General features: G+C 41.2%; 4 protein-coding genes across 8 annotated transcripts; 1 reads left to right on the top strand and 3 right to left on the bottom strand.

The window, feature by feature from the left end:
- Positions 1–50: 50 nt before the first annotated feature.
- Positions 51–2946, bottom strand: scg5 (secretogranin V). The gene is made up of 6 exons (XM_077511344.1): positions 2718–2946; positions 2181–2406; positions 1747–1896; positions 1558–1670; positions 1289–1342; positions 51–1179 (listed from the first exon to the last, which is right to left on the bottom strand). Exons 2-6 carry the CDS (start codon positions 2404–2406, stop codon positions 1051–1053), a joined length of 672 nt encoding a protein of 223 aa, XP_077367470.1. The 5' UTR covers positions 2718–2946; the 3' UTR covers positions 51–1050.
- Positions 2947–3392: 446 nt separating this feature from the next.
- LOC144010837 (rho GTPase-activating protein 11A-like) lies at positions 3393–5886 on the bottom strand. Of its 2 annotated transcripts, XM_077511343.1 has the most exons (8): positions 5604–5886; positions 5436–5532; positions 5103–5359; positions 4361–4512; positions 4196–4297; positions 3942–4115; positions 3784–3859; positions 3393–3714 (listed from the first exon to the last, which is right to left on the bottom strand). In XM_077511343.1, the coding sequence occupies exons 1-8, from the start codon at positions 5777–5779 to the stop codon at positions 3600–3602; spliced, it is 1149 nt and encodes a 382-aa protein (XP_077367469.1). In that variant the 5' UTR covers positions 5780–5886; the 3' UTR covers positions 3393–3599. The 2 variants fall into 2 exon arrangements, 1 of the variants encoding a protein (XP_077367469.1); XR_013281363.1 differs by lacking the exon at positions 3393–3714 and having other exon boundaries at positions 3942–4098; positions 5604–5885.
- A 1365-nt stretch (positions 5887–7251) lies between these two features.
- Positions 7252–14889, bottom strand: actc1a (actin alpha cardiac muscle 1a). 3 transcript variants are annotated; one of them, XM_077511348.1, is made up of 9 exons: positions 14712–14889; positions 9662–9873; positions 8922–9074; positions 8715–8843; positions 8433–8628; positions 8185–8346; positions 7903–8094; positions 7602–7783; positions 7252–7516 (listed from the first exon to the last, which is right to left on the bottom strand). In XM_077511348.1, the coding sequence occupies exons 3-9, from the start codon at positions 9048–9050 to the stop codon at positions 7373–7375; spliced, it is 1134 nt and encodes a 377-aa protein (XP_077367474.1). In that variant the 5' UTR covers positions 9051–9074; positions 9662–9873; positions 14712–14889; the 3' UTR covers positions 7252–7372. The 3 variants fall into 3 exon arrangements, with proteins under 3 accessions (XP_077367474.1, XP_077367473.1, XP_077367475.1); XM_077511347.1 differs by lacking the exon at positions 14712–14889 and having other exon boundaries at positions 9662–9887; XM_077511349.1 differs by lacking the exon at positions 14712–14889 and having other exon boundaries at positions 8922–9071; positions 9662–9684.
- LOC144010839 (adenylate kinase 7-like) lies at positions 14460–21365 on the top strand. Of its 2 annotated transcripts, XM_077511346.1 has the most exons (18): positions 14460–14673; positions 14762–14908; positions 16547–16661; positions 16738–16832; positions 16893–17003; positions 17080–17163; positions 17234–17322; positions 17390–17480; positions 17599–17676; positions 17963–18112; positions 18192–18320; positions 18467–18563; positions 20037–20165; positions 20249–20311; positions 20384–20581; positions 20727–20947; positions 21024–21182; positions 21269–21365. In XM_077511346.1, exons 1-18 carry the CDS (start codon positions 14599–14601, stop codon positions 21299–21301), a joined length of 2064 nt encoding a protein of 687 aa, XP_077367472.1. In that variant the 5' UTR covers positions 14460–14598; the 3' UTR covers positions 21302–21365. The 2 variants fall into 2 exon arrangements, with proteins under 2 accessions (XP_077367472.1, XP_077367471.1); XM_077511345.1 differs by having other exon boundaries at positions 20249–20581.
- The last annotated feature ends 2088 nt before the right edge of the window (positions 21366–23453 follow it).

Raw genomic sequence — 23453 nt, forward strand, 5'->3', positions numbered from 1 at the left:
ACAAGCCAAAAAACGTCACGAAAAAAAGGGAAAAATAACCACCACCACCATTGTCTTCACTGCATTTATTATTATTAATTTTACGAGAGAAGAAATTAGACACAAACATGCTACAGAAAAGAAAAAAAAAAAGATTCACTTCCACTAAAAGATTTTGTGATGAGTGTACATAAAACCATCAGGTGTAATCAGTTACTTGTAGATATGACCTAATTCTAATTATTGATAAAGGTCATTTTAAGATACACAAAAAAATGTTACACAAAATTATCTCTGTGGCCACTGTTTAAAAGTAAACTGGATTAAATGACATCTGAATTTTCAATTTGACAACATAATGGGATTCATATTTTTTTCATGTTCAATAGCAAGTTACACAATGTTTTCATTAAAGGAAAGTGACATATTTACCTTAATTGCCATCAAAGTTACTAATGTGTTAAATTCACAAATTCTGATACTCAGGTGGGCTTACAAATAATTTCTTTACAGGGCGAAGACACCCAAAATTTTCTTTACAATATTGTATTCTGATTAATATTGTGTTTGGAATATGAATTTAGCAGCAAAAATCCACCCGTTTTTAATCCTTCTCTGGGCAGCCATTTTGACTAAAAATTACATCATAGTTGCTTTAGGTAACAACCAATCACAGCTCACCTTTTTTTTTCTGAGTTTGGTCATGTGACCAAATCATAGCTGAGCTGTGATTTGTTTGAGCCCTCATTTTCAGTAACAGCAAGTGGCAAAATGGCCGCCCCTTGAGGTGGATCAAAACGGTTGGATTTTGCTTCTTTATTCCTATTCCACAAACGCAATATTAATCAGAGCACCTTGTTTAGACTGTAGTGTGCACAGAACATATTGTGAATATATTTTTGACTTCCATTTTATAAATTTGTCACACCCACCCATCTTAAAACCTCAACAAACAGCAGTTGTGAACCTCAAACGTTTTACCCCCCCCCCCCCCCCACACACACACACACGCACACACACATAATTTTAAAATACAGGATGTCTTTCTTCTTTTGGGACAGTTGCAAAGCTTTAATATGTTGCTTTGGTAGTTTCAGATGTGGTTGACGCCTCGCCATCCTCTTCCTCATAGAAACTGGGAACTGATTTCTTGGCGACAACGTTGTCAAGCCTCTGGCCCATCAGGTATGGGTTGACACTCTGCAGACAAAACATTAGGAATGAATGATCAAAATGAATCATCTAATATTCCAAAGAGTCTGTTTTCTTTTATTTAAATCCTAATCTATCGTAATTTTAAAATGCATACCCTTTTTCTTCTCTTTGGTCCGCCCTTCAGCTTCTGGTACAAACGCTCTTTGTTCTGAAAAGACATTGCGCAAATCGATGACTTCTTCAAATACCCAGACGACAACTAACAGGCGAGCTACCACAAATTACACACAAGTTTGTTTTTGAGCTTTGATTAAATTGCTTCAAGTTTCTAACCACCATCATTCTCAGATGGCAATTAATAAACGGTTGCACATAATTTCCGATCCTTTTAGTGTGCAGTATGAGTTGGTAACTTCAACTGACCCACTTCATCAGAGCCGGGTACTCATTCGCTGTACCATAAAGGTGACGATGTTTCTGAAACTCGCGGCTGAAGTCGGCCGTGTCCGGAGCGTTGTCCAAACACCCGTCTGCTGCTGTGAATGTGAGCATCACAAAGCGCATTTTGGTCTCCCTCAAATGGAAGCGTGTGCAGAGAACGCTCAATCATACCAGTCTTTCCCTGAGGACAAGGATTTGGAGGATCTGGATAGCTGTGATCGTCACTGAAGTCTTTGGGAACGTTGTCACCTGCAAGCTCAGCCACAATGTTGGGAATGTTTCCGTAGGGGCCAAGGTGCTGCAGCCCCTCATGAGCACCACCTAGTGGAGAAAATAATGTGGTGCGGATAGTGGCAAAAAAGAAAAAAATCTAGCACTAGAGCTAAGAAAAGTGTTTACCTACATTTCAGTAACTGAACATATATTATGACAAAAAAAAGTGGATTTATTTATTTTATTTATTTATTTTTTTGCTGGTGTGCCGCCCGTCAGTTTCGTCGAACACGGTTGGGGAGAAACTGATCTAACCTACATTAAAAAATAAATAAATGAAAAATAACTTAAACTGGCTGAGCCCCAAACAAAATTTCAAAATTTAACATTACCCTGGATGCTCTGTGGCCCGACGATATTTGTAGCCTGGTGGGCGGGATACTCCACCCTGGGCCGAGCGATGCCCAGCTGCTCTATGACGCCGTGCAAGAGCCGCTGGATGTCGGCCTCAGACACATGATCCGACCCGGCGACAGTGCGGGCCGGAGCACTGCCCATTTGCAAACACAGCAGGAGCCCGAGCAGCATTGAACGCACCCCCGACCTCATCTCCGCCATCTGCAGGTGTACAAAATAAACACACCGAGGATGCTAAAGGTGGGGACAAAGGAATATTTTTGTTCCAGCAGTCTTTACAGAATTTTAGTAAGCCAAGATTGTATTTAAATGACAAGACATTTTATTCTAAACGCTAAAGAATCAAATTGCGTGGATAAATCTGTCGTGTAAACAAGCCATTAGGCCTGCAAATACATCACTGGGGAATAAGAGAATATAACGTGATTTTATTTACATCCATGTAATATGGTGTTTTAAATTAAATCACTGCAAATTACTCGCTATAATTCGAAGATGAGCAATTTTCTTACCTTGTGTCAATAAGAGACCTGGCGACTGAGCAGATGTCCGTCAAGTTACCACTATAGCGAATCTTTCAACTTCTGGCCTTCAAAGTTAAAGGGAGCAAAATTGATACATTATGAAGAGCTGTTTCCTAAAACTACATTTTAAACATTTCCACGCTTCTATAATTTTTCCTTGATTCGACGCATTTACATAATATATTAGTTTTGCTAGCAACAAGCTATGTCGAGAGATATGTGTAATTTGAAGGAGCTTTGACGTCAGTTCCGGTGGACGTTGGACATTGCGTAACAAATTATCTAGCCTTGGATGCTTACAAGCCAGCAATCCTCTCTTCTGATTGGCTCTGTTAGGCCTACCAATATTTCTCTTTCCATCAAGCAGCGATGGGAACTGGGGGTCGAATCTCAGCCATGACGAACTCAGTGGAGAGTTACGGATTTTGCCTCACAGAGCAACATGAAACGTTTACACAACATACACGTATATTTTTTGTTTTACCCGACAAATGTGCACAATATTAAAAGAAAAGGTTACTCTAAAAATTTATAAAACCTGGGGAGGGGGGAGTTTGAAAAAAAAAATAAATAAATAAAAATCCCAAACTATTTTAACCCAAGTGACTGGTCAAAGTGATGCAGACTGACAGACCCTTGTTTGAGCCATAATGACAACACTGGTTACAAGTTGCATTGTTTTATTTATAGTCATGTGACAGTTGCAAATACTGTACAAGTACCCGTAATTGTATGTATACGGATAAACACTGAAGCAAATCTTTTATTTGGTGTGAACGATTGTTGAGTATAATAGCTAAATCAATAATTTAAGTTAAAAACTGTTAACGTAACAGTAAGTCTTAAAAATGCTACATGAGCAGGTCCGCGTTATAAAGAAATGCGTTTACTCCAAGATGCCAGCTGCAGCTTGCCCACAGTGAACACAGGTAAGGCCACTTCCTGTCCTTGGACCAGCCCAGGGAAGAGGCCAAGACGCATGTCCCTGAAACCAAAGCCCATAAATATATTTTTTCACCTTTTGCAAGTTCAATAACTTATTTTAGTAACGTACCTTTTTATCCTACTAGGTGAAAACTGTTTTCCAGAAAGACTTAAGGCATCCAAGATGGCAGCTTGAGGTGATGAATCTTTGTATAAAAGCAGTTCAAAGTCAAAGTCCATACACACATACAAAAAAACCCAAACCTAACTCTTCCTTTCCTAAATCACCTTCACAAGACACACAGGCCCTAAACAAGGCAATATTTGGCAACGTCTCGTGGCCTGCACTCCTCCTGAGGGTCGGTCTTCTTCCCAGATTGGACTCATGGTTTCGCCGAGGGACTGCCGGCCTGACCTTCGACTTCGCTTGAATCCGGGGTACAGTCTTCACAGACCACAAAACTGCATGAATTTAAAGCAAAACGGAGCAAGTATAACATGCAAGGATTGTTTTGGGGTGTCGTCCATCTTAACATGTCAACCTTTCGAGCTGTGTCTCTTTTCTTTCTCTGACTGTCCATCCTTCAGAAAATGGCTGCTCATCAGGAATTCCATACTATCCATGACAGCTGGTGGAATCACACCTGATGAACATGTATACATTTTTAATTTGGTAAAATGGGAGGAATAGTTGATGGGATTATTACCAAACAATTGTGGCTTTTCGATGAATGTACGCAGGACAACAATACGGAGTTCGAAGCGTCTTTCAGATAGCTCCTCCTTGTTGGGGGGTGGGAGGAGGCAGGGAGCAAAGACTGTAGCCAGGTTGGAGCTGGTCATCAAGTTTTCCTCACATCTGAAAATTTTAAACAAATAACCATACATTTTGGTATCAGAAATGTTGACAATTACATTCTACTGGATCCAACCAAACAGCATTATAATAAAAGTCTTAAAAACAAAGTCAAGTAAATGTTTCCTTAAAATGTTTGATGAGCCCCCTCTAGTTTAAACAGTATTTTAATTAATATTGCATTTGTGAACTGTGAATTAAGCAGCAAAATCCACCCGTTTTTAATCCATCTCAGGGGGTGGCCATTTTGTCTTTTACTGTCACTTGCTGTCCACTAAAAATGACATCACAGCTACTCTGGTAACAACCAATCACAGCTCACTTATTTATAGCTTTGTCACGTGACAGTCAAAAGCTGAGCCGGGATTGGTCATTATCTGACAACCTCAATGTCATTTCAAATCGACAAGTGACAAAATGGCCACCGAGATTGATAGAAATTGATGGATTTTGCTGCTTAATTTATATTCTACAAACAGAATATTAATTAAATGCAGTTTTTAGACTAATGGAGCCACAAATAACAGCAAATAACCTTTTTTTACTTGACTTCTTTAAACTATAATCTTCACCACCTATGAAATGTCTCAAACCTCTGGGTCACTTTAGACAGGAAGTCAAACAGATAGTGCAAACAGGAGGAATTTCTGGCAGGCAATAAGCAGGACAGCAGCTGGAGGGCTGAAGTCCTGTCCTGCACAGAGTCCAACGTCTGGGCCTTTAGCATAGCCACATGGATCTCTGGGGGAATTAGAGGCTCTGGTAGCTCCCTACAGAACTGCTTGATGAGCGTGGCCACGTCGTAGGCGAAGGCTGTGGAAAGACAGCTTTCTCCGCGATTCAGCTTGGTCTGAAACAATGATAAAAAAAAAAACATTTAGGCTCTGCCTAGATCAGTTATTCCCACCGGTTGCGTGGACACCGACTCTGAGGGTCTGAATGCGAGGGAGAGAGCCTGGTTTTCGGAAGAGGCCCACTGTCCCGGCACGCTCCAGAAGAAACGAACAAGTGTCCACCAGAAAGCTGAAACACAAAAGATTCAGACAAACCCAACTTGTGTATTAAATGAACACAATCCAATTTTTTGCACTCACCCAGGAACCAAGCCAAATTCGGGAATAAAAGTTCTCGACAAATTCTGAAGAGGAACACCGAAAACCTTTGCCCCACTGACGAAGATTCTCTCGGTTTTCCTCACAACACTTTTGACATTTATTCCATGAATGACTTGAAGGTGCAAGCGAATGGCATCACTGTCGGTAATGTTCATGTTTAAAATAACTAGGAGAGTATTTTAAAAACAGCAAAGTTCCCCAGCTTTTCCTGAACACACGATGCTCACTTGGTTAAAAACACAAATGAGCCGAGGGGGTGGGCCTTATTAGGATCATTTATATCACCTGTCACACACAGCTGTCAAGGATGTGATGTTGCATTCTGGGCTGCTGGGACATCAGAGCACTTTTTGGATTCTAATTTTTGTCTTGGCAGACACAGCTTTTTGAGTGACATTTTTGGATCGACCGTAAGTTTCATAAACTTTACAGTGAACATAATTTGACCTTATCTTTACTTTTTGCCCACATTGCTCTACTCTAAGGAGCTGAACAGCAATATTCACAACAGGTGTTTGATCCATAAACACTTCCAAGAATGTTCGCTTCTGTGCTTTTTTTTTTGTGTGACTATCAGTCTCTTTGTATCAAGCTGTTGATGACGCTGTGACATGCTAAGCTAAGTGGCTACTTCCTTCTTAGAACATCCTATTTGAAGTGCGATCTGATGATCAATTTGTTAGGTGTCATATGGTCTCACGATGGCAAAATGTAAACTGCACGATAGAGAGGACTGTTTAAATGACAATTCTAATTGAACCAGAAAATGTACTGGTCGATTCATGGACATCACCTGTTGTGGATTTTGCCTTTGTGCTACTGAGTAGCAAGTTGTGTAAAAAGTACTGAAACCTTGTCAAGTCAAGTTTGCCTGTAAAGGTTATAATTCATTTTAGGCTCATACTTAAATTTAATTAACTAAAGCTATATCAATGCCTAACTTTTTGATGAGTTTTGTATCATGCTCTGGAAAGCTTGAAGCTTAAAATAGACTAGTGTATCTTAGCATTAAGAAGAAGAAGCGTTAGCCTATTCTCAATTAATGTATCCTGTACAAATAGCACAGTGCTGTTGAGGTTAGCATTGTTTTGTAGCAGACATGCTAACCTCAACAGCATTGAGCTATTTGTACAGGATACATTAATTGAGAATACAATAAAAACAACAACACACAATTATGCTGGATAGTGACGCATTTATCCTCTGAAAATTAAGCTAGCCTTTCTATTTCTTAATGCTAAGCAAGCCTGTTTTAGGGTTCAACCTTTCAATAGGGGTACTGGTGTGTGCATGGCATTGACATGTTCTGCCAGTGCTAGAATGGGTTTTCTCTCCAGTAGCTATTCCCACTTCCTCCCACATACCTAACCATACATGTTAGCTTAGCGGAAGTCGGAAGACACTAAAATTTTAAAGAGGTGTTAATATGAGTGTGAATGTTTGGTTTGTATGTTCTCTGTAATTGGCTAAACCAGTGTAAACCCCGTTCAAAGTTAGCTACTTTAGCCTCCAGTTCACCCGACCCTAATGAGGACAAAAAAAAAATGTAACGTCTTCATCCTTATGATCACAGTCACTGAGTACTACTACTTTAAAAAAAACAAAAACAAAAAAAAAACACTGCAGATTACTGTTAAAGCAGCTATTTTTATTACAATGGTACATGTATATACAGCATTAGGCACAGTAGAAATACAGACAAGGGGAGGAAAGTTGCAGTTTGGGTTGTTTTGGCGCCGATTGGAGATTTAGAAGCACTTTCTGTGAACGATGGAGGGGCCCGCCTCATCGTACTCCTGCTTGCTGATCCACATTTGCTGGAAGGTGGAGAGAGAGGCCAGGATGGATCCACCGATCCAGACTGAGTATTTCCTCTCAGGGGGCGCAATGATCTAAAGGCGGAGCAGAGTTTGGTGAGATAATCAATAGCCAAGTCATTGTTGTTTTATTTCATGGTAGCTGGTTGTTGTTGCTCACCTTGATCTTCATGGTGCTGGGGGCCAGGGCTGTGATCTCCTTCTGCATACGGTCAGCAATACCAGGGTACATGGTAGTACCACCAGACAGGACATTGTTGGCATACAGATCCTTACGGATGTCAATGTCACACTTCATGATGCTGTTGTAGGCGGTTTCATGGATACCAGCAGACTCCATACCTATGTAGGAGCTTAGTATTACTTTCTGAGAAAACTCACACTTATAAATGCACATGTAATGTTTACATTTCAGTTTTTGAGGCAGTAACTGGCCATGGTGAGTGTTTGTAAGGTCTCACCAATGAAGGAAGGCTGGAAGAGGGTCTCGGGGCAGCGGAAACGCTCGTTGCCGATGGTGATGACCTGACCGTCGGGAAGCTCGTAGCTCTTCTCCAGAGAGGAGGAGGAGGCAGCAGTGGCCATCTCGTTCTCAAAGTCCAGAGCGACGTAGCACAGCTTCTCCTTGATGTCACGCACAATCTCACGCTCAGCTGAGAGAGGAAAGGTTCATCAATTTCATGTCATGGGTTTGGATTACATAACGCCATAGCAGAAAGATATAGTATTCTAAATTTTCTTACCAGTTGTGACAAAGGAGTAGCCACGCTCAGTGAGGATCTTCATCAGGTAGTCAGTCAGGTCACGACCAGCCAGATCCAGACGCATGATGGCGTGGGGAAGAGCGTACCCTTCATAGATGGGCACGTTGTGGGTCACACCATCACCAGAGTCCAGTACAATACCTGTTCGCACAAAGCCGCCTTAATGTCAGACCACATCTCATAACCAAATTGCGGGAAAAAAAAAAAAGTCTTGAAGGGAAACTCACCGGTGGTACGACCGGAGGCGTACAGGGACAGGACAGCCTGGATGGCCACGTACATGGCAGGGACGTTGAAGGTCTCAAACATGATCTGGGTCATCTTCTCCCTGTTGGCCTTGGGGTTGAGGGGGGCCTCAGTCAGCAGGGTGGGGTGCTCCTCTGGGGCCACACGGAGCTCGTTGTAGAAGGTGTGGTGCCAGATCTGATTAATCAAGAGAGAGTTTGTCAGCAATTTGACACGGTGACACTGACGCAGCATATCTACGCGGTCATACCGCAGATTCTCACCTTCTCCATATCGTCCCAGTTGGTGATGATGCCGTGCTCGATGGGGTACTTGAGGGTCAGGATACCCCTCTTGCTCTGGGCCTCGTCTCCCACATAGCTGTCCTTCTGACCCATACCCACCATCACACCCTAAGAAGAGAACACATTTCAGTCTCTCTGGAAAGAAGGAACACATGCACACGGCTTGTCCTCGTTGAGGTTGCTAACCTGGTGACGGGGGCGTCCAACGATGGATGGGAAGACAGCACGGGGGGCATCATCACCGGCAAACCCAGCCTTGACCAGGCCAGAACCGTTGTCGCACACAAGGGCGGTGGTCTCGTCGTCGTCACACATTTTGGTCTGTTCTTGGTTGGCCTTCTGGAATAGAGGAGTGATCTTATTTTTACCATCTTAAGACATCCTTAAGTGTGCTCATATCCTCTCTGTATCTAACCAAAGTGGGAAATGCCTCCAACCCTTGCTCAGGGCTCTATTTTTAGTCTTGGGACCCTTGTCGTCCCCCGCACTCTTCTCTCTGTATCTCATCATTAAACCACAGCCACTTAACTGCTGAGGTGATGCGTTCTTTGACAAGTTGCAGCGAGGATCTGGGTCTTTCCTCAGCTGTTGTCATTCCACTACTTAGAGTGGAATGTCCAAATGTCCACTCCGAGATTTGGCTTTGAGGGTGTTGGAATTAATAATCCTATGTATTTTCTTTCTGCAGTTCTGTCAAATCTCAGTTTGATTTTAGAACTGCACAGCATCCTACTCCTGTATCCTAAAGTTCACTCTGTAGCATCTCCAAAAAACAGTCAAACTGTCTTCTAGTACGTAATCATAAAACTTGTAAAGCATCTCCTGTGAGGTAAACCATCTTTAAAACACATCCATACTGTTGCAGTCCCAAAACACTTCTTAAAAAAGACAAACAAGTCAAGTCACAGCAACAAAACCAGACTCACCGAGAGTTCGATGCAAGACTGGGGTTTCCACTGGGACGAAGGACCAGGGTGCGAGGGGTTCCTTAAATATGCCCCGGCACGCTTGGGCCGGGGTGGGGGGGAAGGTGGGCGGGCTCGGGAGTTCACAGAAGTCCAAATATGTGCTGCTCTGAAAGATGAGGGAGTTAAGTGGATCTTGTGTTGAGGACGCCACCAAAATGGGGAGATGTTGCCTTAGAATGACACGACAGGAATACTATGTGAAGTATTTTTCAAATCACAGATAATGATTTCTGCGGTAGGGTTAGGGTTGGGTTACCCTGGCAATGTCATTAGAGATGCATTATGAAGCCGACAATTTTTTTAATTTATTTTTTTTAAACCATCTAACACTTTCAACAAGGGTTTCCCCAGTTCCGACTGTTAAATATGTGTTAATATGACTAAGCTCTCTCAGAACCCTAGAAGTAGGTGATTGAAGGGTGTGAAGGTAACACGAGCCAAGCAACAGTCAAGGAGTCGTCTTAGGGGGCTCGCCAGTGTCCTGGCATGCGTACGAGTTAAGAGGAGGGTAGAGGCAACCACCACCCAGACAGCTGAGATGCAATATTGCACGAGGACAAGAAAGGGGGGGGCGGGTAGGAAAGCGCGACGGCACAAACCCTCCAGCAGACGACAGATTCCCCGGGATGTCCAGTGTGGCAGGCCTCCCTTCTCCATTCTGATTGGCTCCCGTGTCTCCTTTTAGGGAAATGGAGCGTAACAGGTGCCGGTGACTGCGTGCCCCCCAACGGGCTGCCTGGAGGTCGCCCAGCCCCCCCAGGCTCCATATTTGTCAAGTTCCGTCGCCGTGCCGTGCCGTGGGGGGCTTGTGAGAGGAGTAAGAATGTAAATACCTCCCGCACCATCAACGGTTCCATTTGTAGACGTGCGTAACGTACTTCCAAGAGTGACGCTGCGAACCTAAATGTTTACTTCTATTCTGAGCTTTTATGTGTAGCTTGATAGCTTGATTTGATTTTCGTAACGGTACTTTGTGCTATCAGTCAGGTAGAAAAGTCACAAAAGAAGAGCAAGAATATCTAAAAATCTGCAGTAGCGCTGGTAAACATTGATGAAAATGTGGCAAAATACATCAAATTATTAGTGAAAGTTAGCTGAATAGCTAACGGGATATGACGTTGTACACACTGTTTGTGGGAATTACATCACCGCAAGAGCTGAAGGATCGGCATAATCCAGTGGTATCAAACATAAGGACCGCAGGCCGGATTAGGCCCGCAAAGGGGGTTTAATCCAGCCCGCAAAATGATTTTGTAAAGTAAAACAAAAAAAATTTAAAAAAAATTTAATGTCGGACTAATTAATCAGTCAGCCACAATCAAAATACATAACGTTTGTAACTTCACAAGCAGTCCTCAGATAAGCAGTGCAGGTTGTACGGGCGAATCGTCCTGTATGTCATTATTTTACACACAACTTAAAAGTTACGGTTTGTTTAATTATTATTATTATTATTATTTATTTATTTATTTATTTATTTATTTATTTATTTATTTATTTATTTTATCATAGACCGACAAACGTGTTAAATATGTCACAAATTCAATTACTGGTAACACAAATAGATATGACAAGGATTAGCGTCCTTATGTCATTTACTCATTTGCTCCCAATAACGTATAAATACGTTTTTTTTTGTTTTTTGTTTTGTTTTAAGTGTCCCAAAGACGTATTCATACATTTTTTTTTATGCTAGAACATACAGAAGGCTTTGATGCAGCCTCTCAACTGCAAAGAACGGTTGCAGAAATTGTAGTTATTCCACAAACGGCCAGCAGGTGGCAGCAAAGCAAAGGATATCAACCAGAGCTATGTAGAAAAGAAGCTAAATGACTTACAATTTTGAATAGATTTGTGAAAACTGATGAAAGCTCTCTTCTAATGCTAATTGCTATAAAACGGAAACAGATAGAAACATACTTTTTTTCCTGATGAAAGAAGAGACTTTAATCTTTCTTTTGATAGGTTCCATGTTTTTATAGCAATAACAGAATATTCTGTGGGCCTTGCAAAATCAGTCAAAATCCAGTAAAACAGCCGGGAGCGAACGGGATTGTTTCTGTGAAAATGGCTGGGAGTGAAAGAGTTAACTGCGCCACGCAATGCATTCTGCAAAACAGGTAGAATTAACACATTCAGGACTCAGTGTTGCCGCGTTCCATTTGCATTTGTATTATTTTTTGGAACAATATGATTACAGTTGAGCTCCGTAATTTCGGACTGTCACACAAATAGCAAAAATCTGCGTATAATTGACGGCAATTGTTTTTAAGTTATATACCGTTATTTTACCGATGTAGCCCGTTTGATAATACATTTTCCTCCATGCGGCCCCTGAGCTAACATGAGTTTGACACCCCTGGCTTAATCAAAGCAAGCAAATCTGGATTTGGCTCGCCCGCTCATGGATTATACGTGATCCCGTCTAAACTCGGTGTTGCGGTATTGTCATTCTATATTTACCTTCTTTACAGCAGCAGTCGCCAAAATATTCTCACAGTCAAGACTTGTTATGCCCATTCATGGTTTAACATAGTGGTATCCAAACTATGGCCCGGGGGCCTTTTGCTACCTGACATTTTTCAGCAGCCTGTGAAATGACAAAAAAATAAAAATAACAATGAATAAATAATAAAAATGATCCCTTTACTAAAGTTTGCAGGTTGTAAATGTGCAGTGGTGGATCTAGTCTAGCGGCATACAGGGCCGACGGCCACGCCAAAATCTTGAAAAATCCTCAACTGGTTGCATTATCACCTTTAACAGAAAGTTAATGAAAGTGTTTCATAAAATAAACTTGAAGAATTTCAAAAGTGGCCCTTGACTCCTTCCACTTTTATGTATGCTGCCCTCAAACGGACTCAAGACACTCCGAGCTTAGAGCACTTGATAGTACCATGCAGATCAGTCACTTGGCTCTGTATCACTGTGTCTTTATCTGGATCAAGCAGATGGGTCTGAAAGGGGTTGCGATTTTGAGGCAGGTTTCATCCTTAAAAGGAAACATAGGAAGCAAAGCGTTTGTCTGTCTTGACAGCTGAGCCCCTCCACAAGCCCCCACCTACCCTCCACACACACTTCAACAGCTGTTCGAAACAACTGTTTTATTGTAACCGCCAGGTCTATCCCCTACTTTGACAGCAGTTTACACTCCGGGACTTGCAGACAAGACCGTAATCCAAACAATCCATCATATTTCGGCGCATTAAAATCCCCAATAAAAGAATAATTGGTCCACATTGTTGCAACTTTCAGCTACTCACCAGTAGCTTTGTTTGCATCGTCTCAAATGATGGTGGGGTATGTTTCTAACAAAGCATGATGAATTATACACAAGCATTGTCTTGATGGAGGGGTCTATTTCAGCAGCAGTCGCCGAGAATGAGCGATAGTTTTCGGCATTAGTGTCCTTGGTGTTAACGTCTATCACTGTAATGTGAAGCAGGGTTGCTGTAAACAGCTACTGGGCCCGTACGACAAAATGTTGGATGTAAATAATTATAACAATATATATTTAGAGTCTCACTATACATGGCAAGGGCAAACCAGGCATCCCCTCAGCAGCTTTCCTCACTCAGTATCAGTGCACATTGAGTGTGTGTGAGGGTGTGTTTTACTGAGTGCTGAGGTCTGTCCAGTGCAGACGCCGCCGTGCGGCGTTTGCCAGCAGTTTGTCAGATAATGTCAGCTCTATAAATATATGAGGTGCTTTGGAAGTTTCCATGTCAGCGCTCCATTGTCCTGCGGCGTGAGGACACCCACAGGTGGATGTGTGATTATCACGGCATGGGTGGTGTGAAACGTGGATAAATAAAGCTGTAACAAGAAAGATCAACAATGTAAGCGCATGAGATTATTTTTATGGTGGCATTCATCATCCTCACTCATTGACTTTCCCAAACATAAGGGCTCTAAAATGGATCATTGGTCAGGTGTTATTGTCTTGATATTTAACTCATACATTTTGATACGTTCACGGCTTCTGTGTACTTTACCTTAAGTTTATTAATGGTACGGAATATTTTATCACTACCCATCTTTTTTTTTTCCTTTTTTTTTTTGCTGCATACCTGTTCTTTATTGTTTTCTTTTTCTCCATTAATTTTTTTTTTCTTATCTAGTCTTTTGCAACATATTTTACAGTGTCCTTGAGTACCAAGGCACCTCTAAATATAATGCATTAGTAGTAGCAGTAGTAGTAGTAGTAGTAGTAGTAGTACTATTATTATCCGTAAAGGTGCAGATTTTTAAGGAACTAAACATGAACAAATAGTAGTAGTATTTTTATTGCTATATTGCTGAATATTTAATTTATTGTGGTAGTTCAATTCAAAAGGTAAAACTTAAATATTGAAGAGATTCATTTAGTGACTTGTAATTATTACATCTTAAAAAAAAAACAAAAAAAACGAAGTCAGCTCCTCAGGAAATTAGAAAAGTAACACAAGTATTGTGAACAAAAAATTATAGATAAACTTTCGCTTTGAAAATATTTGTGTTAATAAAGTTTCACTTTTTGAATTGAGCGACTGTCATACATGAACTTTCTACGATATTCTAATTCATTGAAAAGTACTTTTAATGCTTGTGCCAACATTCAACTGAAAAGTGAGACGTTAATTAATTTGATGTAAATTCGGAACTTCTAAAATCAGCGCAAGAACTTAAACCGTCGGTGTTAGATGAAAGTGGGCGGAACTGGTTTCCATGGAAACCCGTGCAGGTCAGTATGTCGTCGCGAAGTTATGACGCCAGACTCACTCAAGCGTGGCCCGGTCACCTTGGTGATCATTTCTCGTCAATACCAAAACAAGTGACCGCTACCGTTGCTCTACTGAGCTATTTTTAGCACAACAAAGCTTAATAAACATTAGCAATCCTATCGCTTATCTAAAATGGGTGACAAAAAACGTCCCCGACGTATTTTTGTGAACGACGTCGACAAATATTCCTCCAAACACATCGCTGAGGTGAAGTAAATACATGAGATGCATTCAGGAGAACTTACCAATGCACCGTTAATTCTTTTTTTTCTTTCTTTCTGACTTTCATGGACAGTATTTATCGAGTTGCGGGGAGAAGGTGGAAGATGACGATGACGGCGAACCACAGTTAAATGAACCTGCATTCCAGGTGGTAGGCACGGTGTCCTCTACATCCAGCAAAGAAAAAGAGAAAGCAAGCGTTTTACATGAGCTGTATACGGTGAGTCCCTCAACCCCATCAATAATAATAATAATAATAATAATAAAGTTGTGATGATGTGACAAACGGGGTATCTAAAATAGAGTATTTGAATACAAGTATTAATAATTTTCAGTTTTTAAATTACAGAATGTTATTTCTAATTCATAAAACAATAAGTGATCAGTTATCTCATAAAATGAATACAAATTGTTTCATGTATATTATGTATATTTTTATATATACTAATATGTTGTATTATTTACATTACATTTATTAACTGTGGAGGCATATTGGGGCAGCACGGTGGGTGACTGGTTAGCACATCCGCCTCCCATTTCTGAGGACTCCGGTACGAGTCCAGGCTCCGGCCTTCCTGGGTGGAGTTTGTATGTTCTCCCCGTGCCTGCGTGGGTCTTCTCCGGGTACTCCGGTCTCCTCCCACATTCCAAAGACATGCATGGCAGGTTAATTGGGCGTTCCGAATTGTCCCTAGGTGTGTTTGTGAGTGTGGATGGTTGTTCGTCTCTGTGTGCTCTGCGATTGGCTGGCAACCAGTCCAGGGTGCCCCCCGCCTACTGCCCAGAGCCAGCTGAGATAGGCGCCAGCACCCCCCGCGACCCTTGTGAGGAATAAGCGGTCGAGAAAATGGATGGATGGGAAAAAAACAGCAAAAAAAACATAAAAAAAAAAAAGCATTCAGAAAAATAGGAATAAAATAATCCAAAAAAAAACAAAATATGATGAAAAACAGATTATATTGAAAAATGGTATAAATTGATAAAACAAAACAAATAATAATAATTATCCATCCATCCATTTTCTTGACCGCTTATTCTTCACAAGGGTCGCGGGGGGTGCTGGCGCCTATCTCAGCTGGCTCTGGGCAGTAGGCGGGGGACACCCTGGACTGGTTGCATAATAATAATTAGATAAATATAAGCTAAAAAACAAACAAATGCCCCCCCCCCCCATCCCGAAAATTACAGAGAAAAAACAGATTTAAATTTTTTTTTCCTCAAGTGAATGCATTATTCACCCCAAATAATGTGATTTTAGTTCCACATTCCGCAGAACAAAACAAAGCAATCCTTTCCGGTTCAAGTCACTGGCAGAGTCCAATGAAAGTATATGTGTCTTCTTTCCAAATTTTGCAAACACTTGGCCTTTTTTGAACAGTATTATAGAAAGGCAGAATAGTTATGTCGCTAATAACTCCACCAGTGACCTGAACCGGAAGTTAAACTTATCATATTGATCAGTTATTATCATATTAAAACGAGAAATTTAACACGTCATAACGTGATTTTTTTTTTTTGTGTGTGTGGCATCAATAGATTTCCTCGCTTATTTGCATTATTTAGTCTCTTAAAATATTTATATACAAGGTATTTATTTCATAGAATGGTATCACAGTACAAAGGAGGCACGGCATTCTATTTTTATGAAGGAGGCTTATTTTGCCCCTGAAACTTGGCCTGTGAGTCGGTTAGCCTTCACAAGTGCATCAACTTCAGGCATTTATGTGGTTGTCAATCCGCCCTCCAGTGGACAAAATGAGCATCAGCAGTTAGTTTTATTGCAGCTGATGGACCTCTCGGTCGATTCTGTCTTATGTAGTTAATTTTGTATTGCATTATTTGTAATTGTGTTTTCCAGTCACTAAGCAGAGAGGACCTCCTCCCACGCTTGCTGGATTGCGACGTGATCGTGTACAACATCTCAGAAAATGCAACACAGAACGACATTGAAGAGGCAACTTGGGCAATCACAGGTCGAGCAACAAGAAAAAAAAACCATTGTAATGGGAATTGTACTTGGAACGTGACTTTTTGGAATTTTCATTGTAGCTCTTCATGGTGAGATGGAGAACTTCCGATCAAAGAAAATGTTCATTTTAGTCTCGACAGTGTTGACATGGGCGATGACAAAGAAACAGGAAACGGTGAGCATGGCGAATGTTCAACAGAGTGCGAGTGATATTACTAATGCGTCTCCCCTGTAGGAGGAAGGAGAAAGATTTATAACGGAGGAGGAGTTCCGCAAAAGGCGGCCGCATTCCAGCTTTAAACACCACAACAATATGGAGAAACAAGTGCTCAAATTGGGAACAGGGGTAAGGGAGGAGGAGAAAAATACGCTACAGTTTGTGAAGTAACACAACATGCAATTGATTCTCTTCTGTTTTTCAGAAAAAAACAAAACTGAAAGGTTATGTTTTGGCTGCGGGGATACAGTATGGAAAGGGAGAAAATCTCTTCCACTACTTTTTCAAGGTCGATTATACCTAATGCACAGTCTGTGTCATTTCCTGCTTGTTTGTCATCATTTTGTATTTGCTTTTAGGTGTCTTGGTTGTCAGAAATTTCAAACGTTCCCATATTTGGAGAGGGAACGAATTACATCCCCACCATCCACGTGCTTGACCTTGCGAAGTAATTTGAAATATATTTGTTTTTAAATTGTTCGAGTTTACTTAACTGCCTGTGATTTCTTTTGCAGAGTGATACAAAGTTTGATTGACGTCAAACCCAAGTCCAAATATATTCTCGCCATTGATGACTCCAAGAACACACTGGGGGGCATCGTAAAGGTAAACAAACGTGCTTTAAACGACTGAAAATATTGTCGTCGAGTGTTCGGCTTTATTTTTATTTTCAATCATTTTCTCATCCTACTTGTGATATTGAGCTCTTCTCTTGATATTTTAGGCTGTCAGTCATGTGCTTGGGACAGGAAGAGTATGTCAAGTGCCAGAGAAGGAAGCCATCACTTTGAAGGCCTATAAGGTATATTACAGACCAATTACAGATTGCAAATCCTAGTCCAGAAAGTAAAAACCCTGCCACAGTTTGGTTTTGGCCCCTCGTGCTAGCTAGCTAGCTAGCTGCCTAGCAGGTAAACAACAAGCACCCGGGGAGTAGCTAGGGAACTAGCTAGCTAGGACGTAGGGCTAAAGCCAAACTGTGGCAGGATTTTTACTTTCTGGACTTGGATTTGCCACCTCTTTCGATTATTTGAGAAGTACAAGTATATTTTTTGTTTGTAAGTTTTTTCCTCCCGTCTTGAGTTCAGCAAGAGGAGCTGGAGTATCTCAGTGTCGACCTCCGCCTGGATGCGTTTGTCGTGAAAGACTCCTTTAACTTCACCTGGTTAGCAGAAGTCGGCATGATTGAGAATATGGAAGCCCTCGTGGAAGAATACAGACACACCAGAAAGCTACTTGTAAGTCCTCCAAAGTGAAATTGCTCTAAAAATGCTGTGTGATTTATGTTTTTTTTTTTTTGTTTGTCTGTATCAATAGCCAATTAGAATCTGCCTCACTGGACCGCCAGCCGTGGGTAAACGCAAACTGGCGGAGAAGCTGTGCGCGCGTTATCGAATACATCACATCAACATCCGAGACGTCATCGACGAAAAGATGGCGCAGCTGGTCAGTGACTGCCCAACGTTTTAGTTTGCCTGCGTAAAAGATTACACGATTCTCATGAGAGGGAACATACAAGTTAATGAAATTCAAAGCAACAATAAGAAGAAATCAAAAGGGAAAAGAAATGAGCTTTTTTTTGTACTCCACAGAAAGATACCATAGCCAGAATTGATGCTGAGGTCAGCGAACAGGAAACAGCACAGGATCAACTGGATACTATAAAAACTAGCATGGAAAATAATGCAGGTGATGATTGTTGTTTGTTAATTAGGGGCCGAGTAATGATATTCAAACTTTGTGTGTTCCGTCTAAAGTTCATGAAAGCTTTTTTTTTATTTGGACGCACACTGTTGCTGTGGCAACGCATGGTTTGCAAAGACAAATGATACTGTTTTTGATTGGACGAAGACTCATGAAAGCGTGTATGAACATCAGGACTGGCAAACACATTCATATTTTAGTGGCTTATTGTGCAGTTTTTTGTTTTTTTTAATGGCTCAGTCGTGCCCCTAGGATTTGGTTTTAGATAACGCACCATTAGTTGAAATTAAGTCACCTAGCGCTATGAAAATTACATGTAACTGCCCAAGATCTACAAAAACGGCTAACAAGAAGAAGAAGTTAGCCATTTTGATGTTACTTTGGAATTTGATGCAATTTATGGCCTTTTGTAGAGGTCCAGTTTTAACAAACTCCTCCTAAATGATTCATCCAATCATCTTCAAACTTTGCATATTTCCATCTGAAGATTTCTAAAATGAAAAGTAATTGAAAGCTTTTCATTTTGTGGCACAATGTTGCCGTGGTAACGCATTGTTTACAAAGAAAAATTATAACTGTTTTTGAAGGTGTAAACCTGGATTCATGAAAATTTGTATACACATAAATCCTGGAGGGCGGCACGGTGGACGAGTGGTTAGCACGTCCGCCTCCCAGCTCTGAGGACTCGGGTTCGAGTCCAGGCACCGGCCTACCTGGGTGGAGTTTGCATGTTCTCCCCATGCCTGCGTGGGTCTTCTCCAGGTACTCCGGTCTCCTCCCACATTCCAAAGACATGCATGGCAGGTGAATTGAATTGTCCCTAGGTGTGCTTGTGCGTGTGGATGGTTGTTCGTCTCCGTGTGCCCTGCGATTGGCTGGCAACCAGTCCAGGGTGTCCCCCGCCTACTGCCCAGAGCCAGCTGAGATAGGCTCCAGCACCCCCCGCAACCCTTGTGAGGAATAAGCGGTCAAGAAAATGGATGATGGATGGATAAAATCTGGAAAATCATTTATATTTTAAAGGGTTATTGTCATATGTGCCATTACCCCAACATGGCCAGGTTTGTGAGGGCCCTTTATGCAGTAGCTGCTCGCAGCTCTAGTTAGGGCCCTAGTAATGGTCGCTGCAAGGTCCCAATTGTTTTGTCGTGACTATTATTTATTTATTTTTTTTTGTTGTTGTTGTTGTTGTTGTTATTGTTATTGTTATCATTATTATTATTATTATTAGTAGCAGTAGTATCTGTAAAGGTGTAGCTTTTTAAGGAACTAAACATGAACAAATACTTATCAAACTGCACACACATCGTACCAGGCGAAAAATTTAGTATTTTAAAGTTGCCATACATGAGTGGGGGAACAAAAAAAAGGTCTGTAGCTCCCCACTCAGAGGTTTAATTATCTTTGGTATGTCAATAACTCACACCATATAAACGCCAACTTTTTGCCTACAATTAGATCGACTTGAGGATGATCTACTTTTAGAAATTTTGACCGAAAAGCTCAATTCCAAGCCTTGTAGAAACCAAGGATATGTTCTCTATGGCTTCCCGAGGACATTTGAGCAAGCAAAGCAGATGTTCAGTGGTAAGTTTAAGTTTCTTCCAGTTAATCCAGATGCTCTTTAGCAAATAACATCCAGTGTCCTGATATGCGTACTTGATCCTCAGCTGAGGATGGAGACAACCAAGACTCGCCAGACGGGACTCCCTCATACAACAACATCACTCCAGGTCGTCCATTTACCGATTCAAGGTCCTTCGTTTACTTTCAAATGATAAAAACATTTTTTTTCTTCTTTCTAGAATATGTCTTTGCCCTGGATGCATCTGATGAGTACCTGACGAAGAAAGTACAAGATCTTCCTGAGAGTGAGGCCCAGAAAAGAGGCTTGACCCAGGATGAGTTCATCCCTCGACTGGCCAGATTCCGACAACTCAGCAGGGCGGCAGAAACCGCCCTCGACTACTTTGATGAGCAGGAAATATACCCGGCATATCTTGGTAACATGACATACCGGCGTATTTTGAACTGTGGTGTGACAAAAGTATTGGACCACCTTACTTTTTTTTTTTATTCCACTTTTCCCTGACAACTTTTTTTTTTTTACAAAATTGCAAGAAGGTCACATTATATTCTTTTCCCCAGAGGTGAAAGACGACGACCCTGAATTCAAACTGATGGTGAGCAACATCATCGAGGTGGTGGGCCCGCCCAAGAACTACGGCCTCAGTACTGAGGAGCAGGAGGAGGAGGAGGACCGGAGGCGAGAAATGGAGAGGAAGCAGAAGGAGGCCAAAGAAGCGGCGGAGAGGAAACGACGGAACGAGGCCTTGCTCGCAGAGATGACAGCGCAGTACGAAGCTTGGGTACGCCAAATTGCACCGTAACCTTTACAGGTGACCATAATTTGATTACTAACTTATTATCTATTTGTTTTATCAGCAATACAATTTGTCCGAGGTGCAGCGGCAAGAGCACGAGCTCCTGGAAGCGAACGCTCTCCCGCTGCGAAACTACTTGATGAAGTTTGTGATGCCTGCACTCACCGAAGCCTTGCAAGAATGCTCCAAGATCAAACCTACCGACCCCATCAGTTTTTTGGTATGACGTCATCCTTTCATTATTAGAAATCCACACTTAATTCTAGACTGTGATTTTTTTTTTATTTTATTTTTTTTTTTTGGCAGGCTGAATATCTTCTTCGTATGGACAAAGATTGACTGAATATCACATTTCAGTGATCACAGTTAAGGTATCATTAAAGGAATCCCAATTGATGCGAAAGGTGAAAATAATATGTAATAAATATTTTTTATTAAATTTTTGTTACTTTATTAAACTGCAGTTATTTAGGGTCCTGGTTGAGCTGTATTCATAGTACAAAGCACAAAATATGTGTGTCAGAAGTCGACTGTTGATGGGTTTTCAATTCAAAGCAGATTTGTCATCCTCACGCCTCTGCATGTTTCATGACTCAGCAGACTTCCTGGAAGGGGCGCACAATTGACGAGAACATCTTGGTGGGCTCAAGCTTCAAACATATTTCATATAAATCAACATACCACATTTTTTAAATTCCTTTGCTGACCGTTAACGCCATCAGGAGATTTTTAGTTGAGTCATGTATACATTTTCATTCTGTTCTATCACCACTAGATGGCGTCGGAGTCATGTTTAAAAATAAATAAATCAATGGCGATTGGCGTCTACACAGTAGAAGTCCTCATTTTAAAACTGAAGTTATTAGTAATTTTGGGGCTATTTGTTTGCCAATAATATTAATTATTGATATCATAAAAAAACAGATATTAATTCTTAAAAATCTGCAAAAAGTTTTAGTTAAAATAAATCAAACGACCATCATCCAATAATGTGTTTCTCTGTTTTTCTCCTTTTTTTTTTGTTAAAAAAAATAATTTGAACCTAGTGACGATATACGGTACACAAAATCAAAATAATAATAATAAAAAATAAAGTACTAGACTGCCGAATCTGTTGACTGTTAATTGCTCCTGGAGCTCCCCCTAGTGGTCACAGAGCCCTTATCGGGTCTACCTTGGTCTGATTCTGCTTAGAATGAACTAATTAGGGCATTACATTGTCAAAAAAAATATTCCTGTTAGCGATGTAGAGCTCAGCGCGAGAATTTTTGGTAAATCACATGATGTCCTTCCAAACGCCCACGCTTCCCAAAACTCATTCACACGCGGAGGACCCTCGCTAATACTTTTCCCGGCCTCTGTGACTTTGAAAACTTTACAGCTTTAAGAACAGGATATTATTCTGCCGTGTTTTTTCTTTGTCATGCACAGAAACGGGTTTGAAAAGTAGATTCAAAGTGACAAATATTTAGTTAGGTGCCTGAAGTCGGACGTCGCCAAAGCCGTGCTGGCCCTCGAGTCTGTTTGGAAAACCTGAGTCATCATCGCAGATGGTTAAAGTGTCCGCAAAGTGTTGAAGAATGTTGGGGGGGGAACACATTGGCTCCATAATGTCGCTCCTACAAGTTTTGGAGCACTTTGTGTTAAATGGGCCCATCAGATGTGCACTCAACAAAATAGACTTGACCCCAAGGGGTTAGAGGTCACATTCACCTCCAAAAGAAGTTGTTTATGCTATTTATTTCTTCATGGTCAAACTTGGGAAGCAAAATAATTGTCAGTGGTGCCAAATGGTCTGCGAACTGTTAGTGGTGGTCTTTACTGTGTTGTTTTATCTTGCTAGACTTCCAGTAGGAATAACCCACGATACATCTTTGCAGTGGTCTGGTCACTCACACGTGGACACATGATAAAAATAACAACCATCATGGTGGTCATCCTAACATCTGCTGGTGGTTGAAAATGCTGAATGAGGACCACACACACCTAGGCACTCCATATAATGGCTGGAGGAGGACTTGGAGCATATGCACACATACACATATCCTAAAAAATGAAAGAAAGAAAGAAAAAAAAACATGTCATTAAAATGAGCCCTGGCCCTTTTCGCAAGAAGTGCCCAAAGTGCCCCTTTGTCCAATTTTATTTATTTATTTATTTATTTATTCATTCATTTATTTTTGTGCATGTGAAATGATTTTTTTCCTTTCAAAAATAAATTCCAATTAAAAAAAAGAAAAAAGAAATGTTACCATTATGCTGCTTGATTGTTTTTTAAACTCACTCACACAAACAAACAACCACACAAACTTACATGGTCTCCCGGGCGGGGAAACGAATCCACCACCAAAGGCAAGTGACGGTTCCACTCCTCAACCCGGAGCCCACTACGCTGCTTGGTTGAGAACTTGCGAGGGTCGCATGATGACGTCATACGGGCCGCTGCCGGCGAGCTGAGTGACTGCTCTTTAAAAGCCTGGCCGCGGTTGCA

Source organism: Festucalex cinctus, chromosome 21 (genome assembly GCF_051991245.1).
Source record: "Festucalex cinctus isolate MCC-2025b chromosome 21, RoL_Fcin_1.0, whole genome shotgun sequence".
Taxonomy (NCBI): domain Eukaryota; kingdom Metazoa; phylum Chordata; class Actinopteri; order Syngnathiformes; family Syngnathidae; genus Festucalex; species Festucalex cinctus.

What these genes read in the sequence shown, in the direction of transcription:
- LOC144010839 (XM_077511345.1), top strand. Translation starts at nt 14,599, where the DNA reads ATGGGTGACAAAAAACGTCCCCGACGTATTTTTGTGAACGACGTCGAC. An exon ending in ACGAAAAGATGGCGCAGCTG is followed by an intron (nt 18,321 to 18,466) that starts GTCAGTGACTGC and finishes TGTACTCCACAG; the next exon opens with AAAGATACCATAGCCAGAAT. An exon ending in TAGCATGGAAAATAATGCAG is followed by an intron (nt 18,564 to 20,036) that starts GTGATGATTGTT and finishes GCCTACAATTAG; the next exon opens with ATCGACTTGAGGATGATCTA.
- scg5 (XM_077511344.1), bottom strand. Translation starts at nt 2,406, where the DNA reads ATGGCGGAGATGAGGTCGGGGGTGCGTTCAATGCTGCTCGGGCTCCTG. An exon ending in TTGTCCTCAGGGAAAGACTG is followed by an intron (nt 1,671 to 1,746) that starts GTATGATTGAGC and finishes TCACATTCACAG; the next exon opens with CAGCAGACGGGTGTTTGGAC. An exon ending in ACCCGGCTCTGATGAAGTGG is followed by an intron (nt 1,343 to 1,557) that starts GTCAGTTGAAGT and finishes ATGTCTTTTCAG; the next exon opens with AACAAAGAGCGTTTGTACCA.
- LOC144010837 (XM_077511343.1), bottom strand. Translation starts at nt 5,779, where the DNA reads ATGAACATTACCGACAGTGATGCCATTCGCTTGCACCTTCAAGTCATT. An exon ending in CTCGCATTCAGACCCTCAGA is followed by an intron (nt 5,360 to 5,435) that starts GTCGGTGTCCAC and finishes TCATTGTTTCAG; the next exon opens with ACCAAGCTGAATCGCGGAGA. An exon ending in TCACCTAGTAGGATAAAAAG is followed by an intron (nt 3,715 to 3,783) that starts GTACGTTACTAA and finishes CTTTGGTTTCAG; the next exon opens with GGACATGCGTCTTGGCCTCT.
- actc1a (XM_077511348.1), bottom strand. Translation starts at nt 9,050, where the DNA reads ATGTGTGACGACGACGAGACCACCGCCCTTGTGTGCGACAACGGTTCT. An exon ending in TTGGACGCCCCCGTCACCAG is followed by an intron (nt 8,844 to 8,921) that starts GTTAGCAACCTC and finishes TTCTCTTCTTAG; the next exon opens with GGTGTGATGGTGGGTATGGG. An exon ending in CTTCCAGCCTTCCTTCATTG is followed by an intron (nt 7,784 to 7,902) that starts GTGAGACCTTAC and finishes GCTCCTACATAG; the next exon opens with GTATGGAGTCTGCTGGTATC.